Source organism: Pieris napi, chromosome 11 (genome assembly GCF_905475465.1).
Source record: "Pieris napi chromosome 11, ilPieNapi1.2, whole genome shotgun sequence".
Classification (NCBI taxonomy): Eukaryota; Metazoa; Arthropoda; class Insecta; order Lepidoptera; family Pieridae; genus Pieris; species Pieris napi.
Genome location: NC_062244.1, coordinates 2,514,935 through 2,531,387, shown reverse-complemented (window position 1 = coordinate 2,531,387; position 16,453 = coordinate 2,514,935). Strand labels below are relative to the sequence as shown.

General features: G+C 34.9%; 1 protein-coding gene across 1 annotated transcript; it reads right to left on the bottom strand.

The window, feature by feature from the left end:
• Positions 1–2,971: 2,971 nt before the first annotated feature.
• LOC125053873 (putative glucosylceramidase 3) lies at positions 2,972–15,197 on the bottom strand. The gene is made up of 12 exons (XM_047655467.1): positions 15,048–15,197; positions 13,478–13,602; positions 12,826–12,871; positions 11,793–11,946; positions 10,805–10,961; positions 10,303–10,463; positions 9,793–9,916; positions 9,103–9,216; positions 8,613–8,760; positions 5,993–6,069; positions 4,611–4,900; positions 2,972–3,146 (listed from the first exon to the last, which is right to left on the bottom strand). The coding sequence occupies exons 1-12, from the start codon at positions 15,106–15,108 to the stop codon at positions 3,008–3,010; spliced, it is 1,596 nt and encodes a 531-aa protein (XP_047511423.1). The 5' UTR covers positions 15,109–15,197; the 3' UTR covers positions 2,972–3,007.
• Positions 15,198–16,453: the final 1,256 nt, after the last annotated feature.

The window sequence follows — 16,453 nt, the reverse complement described above, 5'->3', positions numbered from 1 at the left end:
TACACGTTTTGACGTGTATTTTCAATTCCAGATTAATTTTAGCACAGCCAATTTTCACCCATATTTACTTCGACAGATGTCTATTCCTGTTGACTTAAAAATATTTATGTTTTTGTGAACGAATCTGGTCACTTCTAAAATATACATACAGGGAAGAGATACAGTTTTAAGCTATAGTAACTTCATTTACAATAAGTGACGAAATACAACTTAGATGTTTTTAAAGAAAGTCTTAATACAATCCAGCCGTTAATAGCTGATCTTGATTGTTCTCATGACTATTGTTCAATTGTGACTCTGACACATCTTCCGGTCCGTTAATATAATAATAGATCGGACATAAGCTGTACTTGATCAAACAGGAGGGTAGGATTTTAATGAAACAAGACATGTTTTTCGAATATTTATAATATAAAATAACAAAAACCTTTTTCGATTTGCAATCAGAAGTGGTGCTGTGATGTCTTAGTAGCCAACCTCCACCAGTACAATCTTAAGTAGCCCTCCACCTCAATGCTGTCGCGCCGTGGGAAAGCGTTCTTTCTAAAAAAACATGGCTTCAACATCTTACATCGCCGAGGTGGAACTTTAAATACATCAATGGACTATCTATCTATGCGCGTGTTTAACTCTCGCATGTATGGTAAAGGAAAACGTCATCAAAAATCTAGAAGTGTCAGGCACAGATGGCTGATCAAGTACTTTGTCATTATGAAGAAAAAAAAACGAATACAAATAGATACATAAACCTGGGGTAAAGACCAAGTGTTGTATAGCCACTGAATTTTAAGCTATTCATCCAAATTTATAAAAACAGTTGTGCCAATCTTACAATAAAAACAAATCATAAACTTGAATTAGGAACCTTTTTTTGTATGTACAAATCATCCATTATCAATGCTTTTTTCACAGAATGTATATTTTAAGGATCTAAATAGGCTATGTTATCTATGTGTACCCGTGTAGTATTGATAAAAACTAGTGACCCTACAACCTTTTTAGGTCTGGGCTCCTGATTTCTGTTCTGTTTCGTGACCACTTATCTTCTTTAAAATTAGATGATCAGCCTTCTGTACCAGACAAACGCCATCGACAACTGTTCAGTGTGTAGTATATTCATTTTGTATTAGTTAGACATAGTATCTCATATTTTTTTATAGATATTGATTCTATAAAACTTTAGTATATCACTTTGCTCTATTGTCAATAGTATTCAAATCGTACGCTATATAGGGATTTTATTCACACCTTTTGTTACTTTAAAGTTATCATACGGATCCCTAACTTTTTTGAAAATATTCTATAACGATGTTCCTCTGGGATAATTTAGGATTCTAATGGTGAAAGTATTTTTCAAATCGGTCCAGTAGTTTTGGAGCCAATTATATAAACAAACAAATAATTCCTTCCTTTCTTTATAATATAAGTGTTGATTGTTTTTGAAGTTTGATCTACTTAAGTTTATGCAAATTGATTCGTCACCGTTACGTGGAAGCCTAACAAGGTCGAGCACAGATTAATTCAAGCAGTTTCAAATAAATTAAGAATATTCTAGATACCCCAGGCATACGATCATTCCATTTGTCCCTCAGAAGAACGCATTTTGGCTAAAACTCAACTAAATCTAAATTAGCATTCTGATAAACAAGCTAGGTTTGGATGTCCATAGTTGCTCCCCTCGCATTAAAATCGATTTTTGTTTAGTTTCTGTACTTTTAATTGTTTTTTTTTAATACTTGTATTATCTCTTCGTGTATGTCATGTTAGACTATAAGTGCTTGTCACATTAAAAATTGTATATTGTGGTTCTTTTACCAATGTATCAGTATGCCGAGAATTTTTTTTTTATTATTATTTATATTTATATGGACTAAGTTTTTCGATTGTTTTAGTGTTGAAATCTAGTCATAGAAGTAGGTACGTAAGACAAACATCGTTCATTCTATTACTATATATTTTGGAGTTGTCGATTGATGAAATCTCAAGGAACTAATTTGGTACAATTTTTTTATTTTTATTATTGCTTAACATGTTATTATAGATTAACTAAAAAGGCAAAAACAGTAAAAACACACAAATTCTTTAGCAACGACAGAGTTAAAAAATACAAAAAACGAAACGACATTACAACAAACGGAGAGAAAAAAGTTTTATTATAACTTGTATTGCATTAAATAGAATTCCTTATTTAATTAAGTAAGTTCTAATATACAATGCTTCCTCTTCTAGGTTCTTTATATTATAAGCATTATTGATACGCCCTCCAATGCCAGTACTGATTTGTTTATTCTATGACTTTACTGAGTCACAAGGAAGCCATGTAAGCGTCATCTCGTTTGATGACTCAGCAAATGCTTTCTTATTTACGTAGAATTTGCATTGCTTATAAAGTTTGTATTTTTAACATCAAAAGTATTTAGTTTAGAGTTTGATTGTTTTGTTGATTGAAAAGAGTGGCGGAGAGTTTATTGCCAGTTCTTCTCTTCCGTTCTACGCCCTTGATTTGATAACTGGCAGTAAATGTAAAATTAGAAGCATTTAATGTATATTTTCTTTTTTGACGTTCATAAGTGTACATTGTGTTACCTATATGATTTTTGACTTTGACTTTTGGTTGCTGCATCTAGCTAACGTTGACAACGTTTCCAGGCATTTAGAATTTTTTTTATAGAACCGGGGACAAACGGGCAGGAGGCTCACCTGATGTTAAGTGATACCGCCGCCCATGGACACTCTCAATGCCAGAGGGCTCGCGAGTGCGTTGCCGGCCTTTTAAGAATTGGTACGCTCTTTTCTTGAAGAACCCTAAGTCGAATTGGTTCGGAAATACTTCAGTGGGTAGCTTCTTCCACATAGTGGTGGTGCACGGCAAAAACTGCCTTGAAAAACGCTCAGTTGTGGAACGGAAATTATTTAAAGAATGAATTTTTAGAAAAATTACGTAGGGTATTTGAATATAAACAAGTTATTAATTCTTGCTCAACTAATAAGACATATTTATTGAGGATCACGAATGGTCCAACAAATCTTCTGGTTTCATTTCTTTCTTCTTGGTTTGGAATTCGACCGTCGTTATAGAGCGAACTGGGAGCTGCAGGTGCATTATATTATCTACGCATCTTACTGTGATTGACTGCTCCTTTTCACTGAAAAAAAAACCAGGCATTAAAGAAGTCTACCAAATAGCGATAGCAGTTGAAAGTTAGTACCGGTGCTGATCTATCAATAGACAATAGTTTTAATATATCATAATATTTTTTATAACATCAGATATAGCAAAGCAAATTCAAATTAAGTTAACAGCCATCGTGATAGAAAAGTAATGATAGAATTGGTACATAAATAAACTTCAACGTGACGTTAAACTCTACAAATTAAAAAAAAACAATTGTATGGAAAGTCGATACAATCGATGTATGAAATTGTATATTGATCTCATTTTGTTCCGTTTGGAACAGAATCTCTTAAGGATGATTCACGCTACACCGTGTCTCGACCGGGCCGTGCCCCGGCCGGGACACGGTCTAACATTAATGATATACTTTTGTATGAAGTAATTCATGCCTGACCGTGGCTCGGCCGTGCCCCTACCGTGCGCCGCCGGGACTCGGCCGGGGCACGGCGTTGTAATGTCCGTGGGTATTGTTTCCCGGCTCCGGCACGGTCCGGCCCCGGCACGTCGTAACATGAACGTAGGCGCCCGGGCACCCGCAGAGCAGTCAACGTCAAATCTTAGTGAGGTCTGCAGCTCAACAGCAAAATGGACGATGAAAAATTATTTGAATGTGTACGCAAGTACCCTGTGATTTACGACATGAGCCATCCTAAGTATTTAGATGTACACCCCATCTTCTTTTAGTACTATCGCTTCGTTTTTCTAATACTTCGTCATCGATGGCAATTGCAATAGCTGCCAATTCAAATTGCATTATTACTTAAGCGTCAAGTCTATCGACAGATGAAATCACTAGCTGACAAAAACAGATATAGTCGTGCAAACACGTACGTGCGTACACCCAAACAGCCCGGTGTAACATGAATCACTGTCCAGGCCGGCGCACGGTGGACGTGTCCCGGCCGAGGCCCGGCCCGGTCGCGACACGGTATACCGTGAATCATCCTTTAAGCGGGCCATAGGCGCACGGCGATCTGCAGTTTCCATACTAAATTCATATTCGCAATACACGGACCGCTCGAGCAGTTCCTGAGCAAACCGCATGTTGCAGTCGGTCTTGACTGCAACATGCGGTCCGTCTACGGCCCGCTTAAGGCAGTGTTTAAACTAAAGATTTAAGTTGGCGTCTGGTAGTACCGGTAATACAATAACAGCCCTGCGATTCTGTAACTCACTTTTCGAACTCACACAGCGGTTTTCGCATCGGCGGTCGCTCTTAAATCAGTCGTGAAGCAGTCATTTTATGATTTGGCATTCTGATAAACAATAAACTACAAGCTCCCACCTATTCAGAATGCCAAATCATAAATTGACTGCTTCACGACTGATTTGAGAGCGACCGCCGATGCGAAAACCGCTGTGTGAGTTCGAAAAGTGAGTTACAGAATCGCAGGGCTGGTGCTTTTCCTAACCAATAAAAAATATTGTAAAGTACCTATTATAAAGAATCAACACAGTCGTATTTCTGGGTGTCAGAAACCCGGCATGTTTCACCGAAGTCTGGAAGAATGATTTCGTCTCGTTCACTTGAATCCTTATGGAGTCCCTCGGGACAAACTTCGATACTTGTCCTAACGCATAGAACATTGGCTGTTTGTAGAATTCTTGTCGCAAAGCATTTACGATTATCGGGGAGTCGACGAAGTTTAGTTCCCAATTCGGACCTCCAATTAAGTTTAAACATAGATTCCAATCGATCCAACCGACCAGGTTGTGGTTAAGATCCTGAAATAAATATATTATAATAAAATACTAATTGAAACGAGTTTTGTTAATCTAATATCTATATAAAATTCTCGTGTAACAATGTTCGTTCCCATACTCCTCCAAAACGGCTCGACTGATTCTCAGCTACTGTCTAACTTTCGAACCCTTAAGTGATACGGGGTGTTCACCCCAAAATTTATTTTTTATTTTTTAGACCATTTTTTTTGTTATAATTTTTTTATGATACAGCCCTGCGATTCTGTAACTCACTTTTCAAACTCACACAGCAGTCACTACAAGCTCTCACCTTTTCAGAATGCCAAATCATAAAATGACTGCTTCACGACTGATTTGAGAGCGACCGCCGATGCGAAAACCGCTGTGTGAGTTCGAAAAGTGAGTTACAGAATCGCAGGGCAGCTTACAAAAATACATACAATCCCTATTTTTTATTATTGTAGATAAAAGATTCATTGATCTAAAAAAATCTTTTCTAGAAATAATATACATGGCAAAACAACGTTTGGCGGGTCAGCTAGTAACTTTATAAAACCCGAAAAAAAAGAATCGCGTAACCGTTCGCGAGTTTAATCAACTTAGAAACTTATTTAATTATAAAACTTATACAAAGAATAATACATTATCACCTACTGAACATAAATCCAAAAATCCTCAACTCAAATTGAAATAATAGAGTGCATTTAAATACAAAAAGCAATACCGTTATTATATGACAAACGAGAATTTATTTACGACATTTTGAGTGTGTTCTGAAATTGTGATAAGCGAGGAATTGCTTTCTATTTACTTATCAAATTTGAAACGTCTACACTAAAACACGTGTAGCAACAACCTTGTTAGGTCAGGGCCTCAGAGCTCTGTTTCTTTTTGGTGATCATTTGTTTTTTTCTAATAGGCAAGTAGTCTTTGATGTTTGTGCCTGAAACACGCCGCCAACTCTAAAGCATGTATGTTTTTCTTCACCGTCGAGCAAGTGTAGGCACATAGAAAGTTCATTGGCCGAGGTACGAACCTACTAGCTAGTTCTATGCCACTAGGCCAACACTGCTCTGCCATCTTTATACGTCTTTTGATATAATCAATACTTACCTCTAATATATCACTAATGTAGCTTTCCGCTCGATTCCAAGAACCTAAAATCACTTTTCGTTGCCAAGGAAAGGCACCTAAAATTAAAAATTTAATTCATTTTTCATTACTCATCAATCGCTTATTAACGCGCCTTAGTGATTTGCATGTACGACGGCAAATGCAGTTTTGGATTTATTTATCAAAATTTCCATCGAGATTTTTCTTGATGGAAATTTTAGTAGTTGGTGGTATTGCAAACTGCTTGTGATAGTAAAGTTTATCGCTAAGGCGTATTTTAAAATAGGAGTTGTTCTTTATGAACATAAAAGTATTCTCCATTTTAGTTTCGTAGTTCTTGTAAATAGACCAGTGCAGATAGCCTTTAAAATAAATAAAAAGTGAAAAAAATCACAGTAGGATGAAACCCATTAGAAAAGGAGGGGAATATGATCAAAATGAAAGGAAAAATAAATTACGGTCGATCTGAGGTCGGGAAGGGGTAGGGGGGGAGTTTTAAGGTTAAAAAACGGTTTATGTCGATTTCCGGCAAAACTAAAAGTCCTATCGAAGAAAGTTAAATGGCAAAGTTAGAGGTAATAAAAAGATCTAAAACTTTTGTATTCACACATTTTTCACATAACCTCAAAATTTATGTGAGAAATTCAAAAAACCAAGTTTTTCGTTTTTTATTTTTATCTTTAACAAAAATATTTTTTATCTAACGAAATTTGTTGAAAACTTACCTTTCTATCTCCCAAATACACTGTAATTTATTTGATTAAAAATATTTATTTGTTCACCTTATTTTGAATTAATATCGAAAAAATATCCTAATTTTCAATCGAAAATTCTGACGTCAAAATTTCAGCTTTTTTCAAAAAGTTGGTGTGCTTTCAGTTCGTTGAAATCTCTACTTTCCTATGGTAAAAAAATATATATATATTACCATAGTAAATCTTCTCATAAAACGCAAAAAATCGTATGCAGTAACGCCCAGACCCGTCATCCCCTTCCCTACTTCTCTATGAATCTTCTTTAAATTATAATCAGATGCCTATTTATTACTATTTTAAGATAACTTATATATACCTGAGTGACCAAAAAAAAAATTTAACCTTTAGATGGGCTAAAATTTTCGTATTTCATAGAGAAGTAAGGAAGGGGATGACAGGTCTGGGCGTTACTGCATACGATTTTTTGCGTTTTCTGAGAAGATTTACTATGGCAATATATATATATTTTTTTACCATAGGAAAGTAGAGATTTCAACGAACTGAAAGCACACCAACTTTTTGAAAAAAGCTGAAATTTTGACGTCAGAATTTTCGATTGAAAATTAGGATGTTTTTTCGATATTAATTCAAAATAAGGTGAACAAATAAATATTTTTAATCAAATAAATTACAGTGTATTTGGGACATAGAAAGGTAAGTTTTCACCAAATTTCGTTAAAAAAAAAATATTTTTGTTAAAGATAAAAATAAAAAACGAAAAACTTGGTTTTTTGAATTTCTCACATAAATTTTGAGGCTATGTGAAAAATGTGTGAATACAAAAGTTTTAGATCTTTTTATTACCTCAAACTTTGCCATTTAACTTTCTTCGATAGGACTTTTAGTTTTGCCGGAAATCGAGATAAACCGTTTTTTACCCTTAAAACTCCCCCCCCACCCCTTCCCGACCTCAGATCGACCGTAATTTATTTTTCCTTTCATTTTGATCATATTCCCCTCCTTTTCTAATGGGTTTCATCCTACTGTAATTTTATTTGGTTTCAAAAATTATCGGCACTGGTCTAAAAACCTCACACAAACACAAGATTTTTATATATATAATTATATTCTTAACTAATATTAATATCAGTACGTCATTAAAATACGATTTTTTTTCGTACTAATTAACTTGGGGTTTCTTGCCCCCTTGATGTTTTCGCCACTGCTTTCAAACGTTGTAATGGTTTTGTGTTTTGTGTATGTACTATAAATTGCTATATTGATGTGGATTTTATTGTTTTCTTTTTTTACTTTTATAAAAAAAATATCTGTAAAATTTTTTATGAATATTTATTTAGTTACAATTTGTATTTTTTTTACACATCTTTGGGATGTGTCATGTTCTTTATTGATAAATAAATAAACAACGGGGCACTCATTATTCTAAATTAATTATCTTGTTATTTGATAAGATAACAATATCAATTAATCATCGAATCAAGAACCGCCTCATGACTCGCTGTAGCCGAAACACAGCATGTGCTGTGCATAAATGAATATTTTAATTTCTTTAATAAATATATTTTGCATGAAAAAGCATTTTGGTTTAATTCAGTAGTGAAACGTTTCTGTTTAATAAAAATGGGTAAAAAATAATATTTTACAACTTTAAGTAATGTCGGATCATTGGTCTAGTGGTTAGTACCCCTGACCGCGAATCCATGGTTCCCGGGTTCGATTCCCGGCTGAGACAAACATCGATGTGATGAGCATTTGGTGTTGTGCTTAGGTCTTGGGTGTTTAAATATGTATTTATATGTGTTATATCCGTTGCCTAGTACCCATAACACAAGCTTCACCAGCTTAGCATGGGACTAGGTCAATTGGTGTGAATTGTCCAATAGTAAAAAAAAAAAAAAAATTACCTTCACTGGCTTCAGTGGCCAGAATAAATTTATCCGGATAATATTTCGTTACGAAATTGAATATTGATGCCGGAGTTATCCTGTCGTTGTAGAAGTGAACACCGATCCCATCTATAATATCTAACGCTTTGGGGTGTTTGTGTAACATCTGAAAAAATCTGCGTATAGCTTATTTGTACTCTACTATATTATCTAGTGCAAAATCTAGGCAAGCCTAAAATACCTAGCTAATAAAAGTATATAATTGTTTGAGTTTTAGGTAGTATTTTATCAACACATTCGTATAAGTTTATTGGGCATCTTAGCACTCAGAATACCTTTAAAACTTTGTGTATGCAAGAATACTTCAATAATTGGTGAATACAAAAATCTCTATAAATAAAAACGAATCTCAAAATAGGTATAGAGTTTAAAGGTTTTTAATAATTTATTCCTTGAACTCTGAGGACTTTACGAATATATTACGTATCGTTAATAAAAACCAACTTACCATATTAAAGAAAAATGGTATTGTGAACCGCTGGTCGTCACAAGTAATAATTTTTACATTTTTGTATTTCGAGTTACGAATGGTTGGGCCCAGATGATTTACTATCCAATTGCCCTAAAACAAAGTTTAGCATATAAGCTACCTTAATAAACAATAATTTCTCTTGGTAGGTACAGGTGTTCTTTAATAAATATGATCTGTGTTACACGCATAGATATAAAAAAAAAATTTGTGTTTTGAGCGAAAAGCTATTTAAACATCACTTGTATATTGTATCTTGTAATCGTGAATTTATGTACTTTTTCTTTACTTGAGTTTTTCTATAGTTTTTGCAAATACGTATATATTTACTACATTTAGTTTATCACTTCCATATTAAATGCTTAATTTAAGTAGTCCTAAGGTACCATGATTGTCCACAATAAGGCGCGTTTTAATGTAATGTTTTAGCTACACTCAAATACATGCGCACACATTCACACACTCACACATAGTTAATGTCTGCCTAATTGTTATCGAGTCAGCCACAACACAGGGACTCTCTAGTCTGGGGACTAGCAATAGATGAATTTTGTCACAACCTATTTGTCATGAACAACGTTTTTTATTATTTAAAAAAAAATAACTGTAATATTAATACAAGCATCACCTTTGTTGTAATGAAAAACAAGTGAATTTGTAATTACATACCAACTCATTTACAGTCCATCCAAGGGAGTTGAAACTTGCTAAATTAAAAACGCCATTGATTGGTTCATTAGTGGTAGTGATTGCCCAAATGGGTATTCCCACAGCCTCATACTCTTCTAAAAACCTGTAAATAATGCTTTAAGTAAAATCTTTCTCTTATAAACAATAAACCACAAGCTCCCTCCTTATCAGAATGCCAAATCGTAAAATGACTGCTTCACGTCTGATTTGAGCGCTACCGCCGCTGTGAAAACCGCTGTGTGAGTTCAAAAAGTGAGTTTCAGAATCGCAAGGCAGTTCCTTCACTCAAACTGTACGACAGTTATCAAATAATACACGTATCTTATAAAAGCTAGGGCTACCTAAAAATCATAATAATTTAACACTAGCACTTAATTACGCAGCTTTCACCGTTATAGTACCATTACCTTTATCACCTTATACATTTATTCAGTGGATCATGAAGCTTATGTATAGAAGCAAGCAATACAAGTAATGCATGAATATTACCTGAAATGATAATCAGCGTATGTCTGATAGTATTTTTCCTTTAAACGGCTGTAACCAGTGAACGCGTTGTTCGTTTTCATCCAAGGTGGCGGTGACCAAGTGGTACTAACTATGTGTATAGGTACATTTGATGTGTTCTGAATTGCCCATAACATAGGAATCTGAGATTAATAGTTAATTAAAAATAACCTTATTTTAAGAGATATAACCGTATAAATGCACTTATTCCAGCAGATATGAACTGTGGAATGATTTTGTTATAAAACCTTTTTTGGAGTACTGAGAGGAACAAAACTTTGTCCAAATAATATGGTTTCTGTTAATTTCATTTACCACAGAAAAAAGATTTGATTCTACCCACAAAAATACAGTTCAGTAGTATTCTAGTTTCTGATAATGTTGGCAAGGAATGCTGACTGACCAATAAAGAAATGATTTTAAACATTCATATTTTTGTTGTAATATGGTTGAACTGTTGTAATGTTGTAGAAATTAAGGAAACCTTGTAATTATAGTCTTCATGAGCCAAGTGGAAGTTGGTGAGATTAACATCATCTACCGGAAGTTCATTGTAAGCGTATTTCCGGGTTGAGAAGTCTGTTCCTCCTATTGGTACTCTAGCCATATTGTATTCGAGGCCTTCTTCAGAATAGTATGATCTATGAAAAAAAAAAATACTTTAATTAGATATATTTATATTAAAGAAAACTGTAAATTGGGGTTATTGGGTATTGGTTATCTACGGGGTAGCAACGCAAAATTTTCCATATGTTGGTATGTGAGCTAAAGAGGTAGGCTAAGTAATATAATTATGTAACGATTTTTTTCTTCTTTTTTTATTGATCAGGCAGGAGGTTCATGTGATGTAAGCGATAGTGTCCGCCGCCCATGGACACTCACATTGTCAGAAGCGCGTGCGTTTTCTGATGTTTTTATGCTTTAAGAATTGGTGCGCTCTTTTCTAGAAGGTCTCTAAGTCGAATTGGTTCGGAAATCATTCAGTGGGCAGCTGGTTCCACATAGTTGTGGTTTGCAGGGGCAGTTTATAAAACTTGTAATTTACTGCCAGTTTTAGACATTTGAGTATCTTACACAACATGCATACATAAATCTTATACATGAACGTTAGTTATTTATTGTAAATGTGTGTGTATCAGCTCAAAATGGTTTAAAAATTGAACTTAAAAAAAAAAATCAGTGGCGCTACAACCTCTTTAGGTCTTGGCCTCAAATTTCTGAATCTGTTTCATGATCATTTTTAAATCTTATAGGCAAGTAGGTGATCAGCCTCCAGTGCCTGACACACGCCGTCGATTTTAAGGGTCTAAGACATGTCGGTTTCCTCACGATGTTCGAGCAAATGTTAAATGCGCACATAGAAAGAAAGTCTATTGGTGCACAGCTGGGGATCGAACCTACGATCTCAGGGATGGGAGTCGCACGCTGAAGCCACTAGGCCAACACTGCTCACTGCTCAAAATTGAACTTACTTGATCATATAATATTGTAACGCAGGTTCAAGACTCTTCCAATTAATGCCCGCGGAGTCAGTGACCGCTCCACCGAAGCCTTCTATCCTTTGATAAGTCACTGATGGATCCACATCTAAGTGGATTTCTGAACATTTTACACAATTTTTGTCACCTGAAAATAGATGTAGTGCCTACAGTAAGACGTATAAATCTGTAGATAGATGGGGATTAGAATGTAAAACGACAGTTTATATACAATACCGGGGGTTTGAGATTGAACAACGGACGTCATGACATGAAGTTTTATGTCGCGTAAAAGCAAGCACTAAGTTTAGTTTGGTGGCGGTTGTTGTATGGATTTGTTCAAATATATGGCTAAGTGAAACACTTTGTTTGAAGCTGGGTAACAACTGACTTTATTCGTTTAAAATATAAGTTTATAACTAACATAAAATTTGGGGTAATTGGGTTGCGACGCTAACAAAAACTATCTTGAGTCATCTAAGGGTTCATCAATCTAATATATGTATGTATGTATGTATGAACAGCCTTGCGATTCTCTAACTCACTTTTCGAATGCCAAATTATAAAATTACTGCTTCACGTCTGATTTGAGAGCGACCGCCGATGCGAAAACCGCTGTGTGAGTTCAAAAAGTGAGTTACAGAATCGCAGGGCAGTCAACCTTTTTGGATATTATCGGAAACAGGAATGTGTGAGTATGGAAAAACTATACTTTTGGCTTCGAGTGTGCGATGATTGCTTACATTTTGTTAACGCTTCTAATTATTAACTAAAATATATATATGTAACTTAACTTATGATGACCTAAAAAGGTTGTAGCTGTGTTTATTTTATTTTTAAAAAAAATCACTCGGACTCGGATTTGAGTTCACGTGAACCTTCAATAGGGCAAACAATTTTGCGTCCATTGTTATTATTTCTCACTGAGAATGGAACGCGGTTCGGGTTATCCGCCATTTCCTTTATCAACTAATCCATGGAGACCGTTGGTGACCATATGTGAGGTTTACTAAGGTTGTGTACTTACTGGCATTGAGAAAGCTGTGCACCTCTTTTTTAAAACGCAACCCGGCCTGAAATGATATTTTTATATTAATTATTTGTATTACACTTTCTTGCATCTTAAAATAATATACTCCGAACTCCAGAATTTGTGATATTTCTGAATAAATAGAAAGACAATTTATTAAACTTGTCTAAATGCATAATTTCATTTATTAATCAACAGATGGCGTTGTGTATGTGTATGTGTGCAATTAACAGCCTAAATTCAAATTCAAATTCAAAAATCATTTATTCACGTAGGTAACACAATGTACACTTGTGATTCGTCATTAAAGAGATAAATATTAATGCTTCTGATTTTACATTTACTGCCAGTTCTCAAATCAAGGGCGTAGAACGGAAGAGAAGAACTGGCAATAAACTCTCCGCCACTCTTTTTAATCGCCATGTTTTTTTTTTTTACACACACCTAATCTCTTTACCAAACAGCGCCGTTTAACTAGCGGCCTGAATGATATTCAGCTATTCGATTAAACAGCTTGGCAAATGACTTAAATCGATGACGTTACATTACTTGCCTATCAACTGAACACAGTCCTAAACTCTTTAACAAAAGCAATATCCTATTACTCTAGGAAAAATTAAATCCTTCTCTTCATATAAAATAATCTCACCTTTGAAGAAGTATACGTGATATAGCCGTCTGTTGGTGGTTCCCTTATAAAGTCATCACAGTATGTAGAGTTGCAAACACAAACTATGGATTGTCCTAATATGTGCTTCACTGCACATGGCTTATCTAAAAATGAAATATGTTATAATTATTTGAGTCTTTATTAATACGATATATCTATATATATAAAAATGAAACCCGTTTTCCGTTGTCACAACATAACATGAAAACGGCTTGACCGATTTGGCCAATTCTTTTTTTATAATATTCTTTGAAGTACGAGGATGGTTCTTACGGAGAGAAAAATTAAAAAAATTGAGTGAAAAAGTCTAAAAACAACACTTTTCTATATTCCCATACATAATATTCGTAATAATACTTAAAAGTCAATTTGAACTTTAATACCATATCATAAAGTTCAAGTGTTAGTGGAGGGGTTCCGGGAAGGTAAATTTTGTGACATAATGTATTTGTTGTCTTATCAACTTTCTTTTTTTATCTTAGCTAGACCGGTGTCCCGAATAGCAGAATAAGTATTTAAAAAAAAATAAAGAACCGACTATTAGGCGGTACGATGTTCGCCAGGCCAGCTAGTAATTTATAAATAAATAAATCAGTGGCGCTACAATCTTTTCAGGTCTGGGCCTCAAATTTCTGCATCTGTTTCATGATAATTTGTCAATCTAATAGGCTATATAGTCAGCCTCCTGTGCCTAACACACGCCGACTTTTTCGGTCTAAGGCAAGCCGGTTTCATCACGATGTTTTCCTTCACCGTTCGAGCGAATGTTAAATGCGCACATAAAATGAAAGTCCATTGGTGCACAGCCGGGGATCGAACCTACGATCTCAGGGATGAAAGTCGCACGCTGAAGCCACTAGACCAACACTGCTCTTTTTACGTAATGCCAATATATGTTGATAAAATCTATACCTCGATATTATCCGGGTTAATTTTAACAATTTTTTATTTCAAAAGTATTTGATAGCTTAATAACTAATTTAGAATGGTCATAAAAGTAAAGAATAATACTTAATTAGCTAATGTTATATTTGACACGAGATAATTAAGTTTTATCTTACTTCAGGATAAGTTCTTTAATAACGTAAACAATTACAATGATTTTAGTTTTTGAAGCTTAAAATCTGTATAAGTCAAAACATATTGTTACCATTAAGTTATACAATTCAATGCTGCTAATAATTTAATGTTTGGTTATGTCTCAAGCGATATAAATTGCGCTGTGCACTGTGCCAACCGGGTTTGAGTCTTGAGAACCGGGTTATGATAACTATAATTCTTTTACGTATCATTTCATTAATTCACAAAAATTCTATACATTTATAATAAGCATCAATATGATTACTGTCGAACTGTGTTACAGTGTTTTTAATATAACAAAAAGGCTAATTTAACTTTTTTTTTTTTGCTACAAATCCCACGACGATTCTTTTCCCGTTTTCGCACACACAAGCATACTAAAGTAATAATAAAAAAGAAAAAGTATATTAAGTCTGATAACGACACGATCGTGGCAATAAAATGATATTAAAAGATTTATTGATCTTACCTGATTTAGTTTTAACTATACACGATATGAATATTAACGAAAATATTATTTTTGTAATCATTTTATAAAGAGTTATTTGTGCTGGAAATTTTATAAAGACGTCGTTACATAGCGAAGAGTTGTTGCTGTTTGGGAGTTGGGACAATTGACAATATTCTATTAAACGGAGTTCTAAGCCTGTCTTTCTTACGCTAGTACAATGTGATAGGGATGGACAATGGTATGTTATCAAAGTCAAAGGTCGCGTTAGGCGGTTTGCAAGTGGAGCGACTAAGTCACTGGCAACTAGCTGATTTATATCGTTGGAACTGCGAACATAGAAAAGAGTTGCGGTGATCGGCGAAATGCAAAGAGAGTGAGAACTGCTGTGTCGATATTCATCACCATTGGTTGAGCAACTTAGCTATCATATGCTCATAATGTATTTATGATGAATGAAACTCAAATGTGTTGCTGAAATATGTATTTAAAGAAACAACAGTTGAAGTTTATTTTACTTGAAAACTTCTCAAATCACTTTTATCCTATTTCTTATAAAATTCAACATTTCTAACAAAAACATCTTTGAATTAAAATTTAAATGACAGGCCAAAAGTAACGTCTTTTCCATAACTAAAAAATAAATAAAATTAAACATCACTTAATACATAATAGATAATTATGAATACTTAGAATCTAACCTAGGAAAAATATCTCTCTCTCTCTATGGAGTAGAGACTCTTGGGCCGTGGGGTGCACTGTTGCTAATTAAAGATTTAAGTTAGCGCCTGGTAGATAGTACCGGTGACCCCAGAGCTGGTGCTTTCCTCGCTCAACGAATAAGTATCGCAATACAGCGAAGAAATGCTGCCAGCGTTAAAGGTACACTGCCACAGGGACCTAACTTTTTAAATTTGGACACTCACACTGCCAGAAGGCTCGCAATTACGTTGCCGGGCTCTACGCTCTTTTCTTTAAGGACCCTAATTCCAATTATCAGTTTGTGCCAAGTAACCAAATATGTTTTTGTTCTAGAACTTTGGGGTACAACAGCAACACTTCTAGAGTGTTTCGAGAAGACAACACACTTTTCGAGGTGTCCAGGTCAGCCTGCCATGCACTATACAGACCCATCCTGGCCGAGGATGTGGAAGTGAGCTGACAGAGCTGGATTCTGTGATGATACAGTTTAAAATATAATAGTTGCCCGGTCTAAAGTTGTTCCATTTGCAAAGCCCCTTCAGTTAATATAGTATCATTTCAGTAACACGAGTAGCATCCGCTAATTCCAAGCGATGCTAACGACGATCCGTTTTTTTATTTGAACTTAACTTCAAAGGCCGGCTACGCACTCGCGAGCCCGAGAGTACATGGGCGGCGGTATCACTTAAAATTAGCACGTTTGTCCCATGTTCTATAAAAAAATA

Excerpts from the sequence above, each read along its gene's own strand:
- LOC125053873 (XM_047655467.1), bottom strand. The coding sequence starts at position 15,108 with ATGATTACAAAAATAATATTTTCGTTAATATTCATATCGTGTATAGTT. Across the intron at positions 10,962-11,792 it reads TTACAATATTATATGATCAA|ATCATACTATTCTGAAGAAG; the intron begins GTAAGTTCAATT and ends TTTTTTTCATAG. Across the intron at positions 8,761-9,102 it reads TACCATTTTTCTTTAATATG|ATGTTACACAAACACCCCAA; the intron begins GTAAGTTGGTTT and ends AGATTTTTTCAG.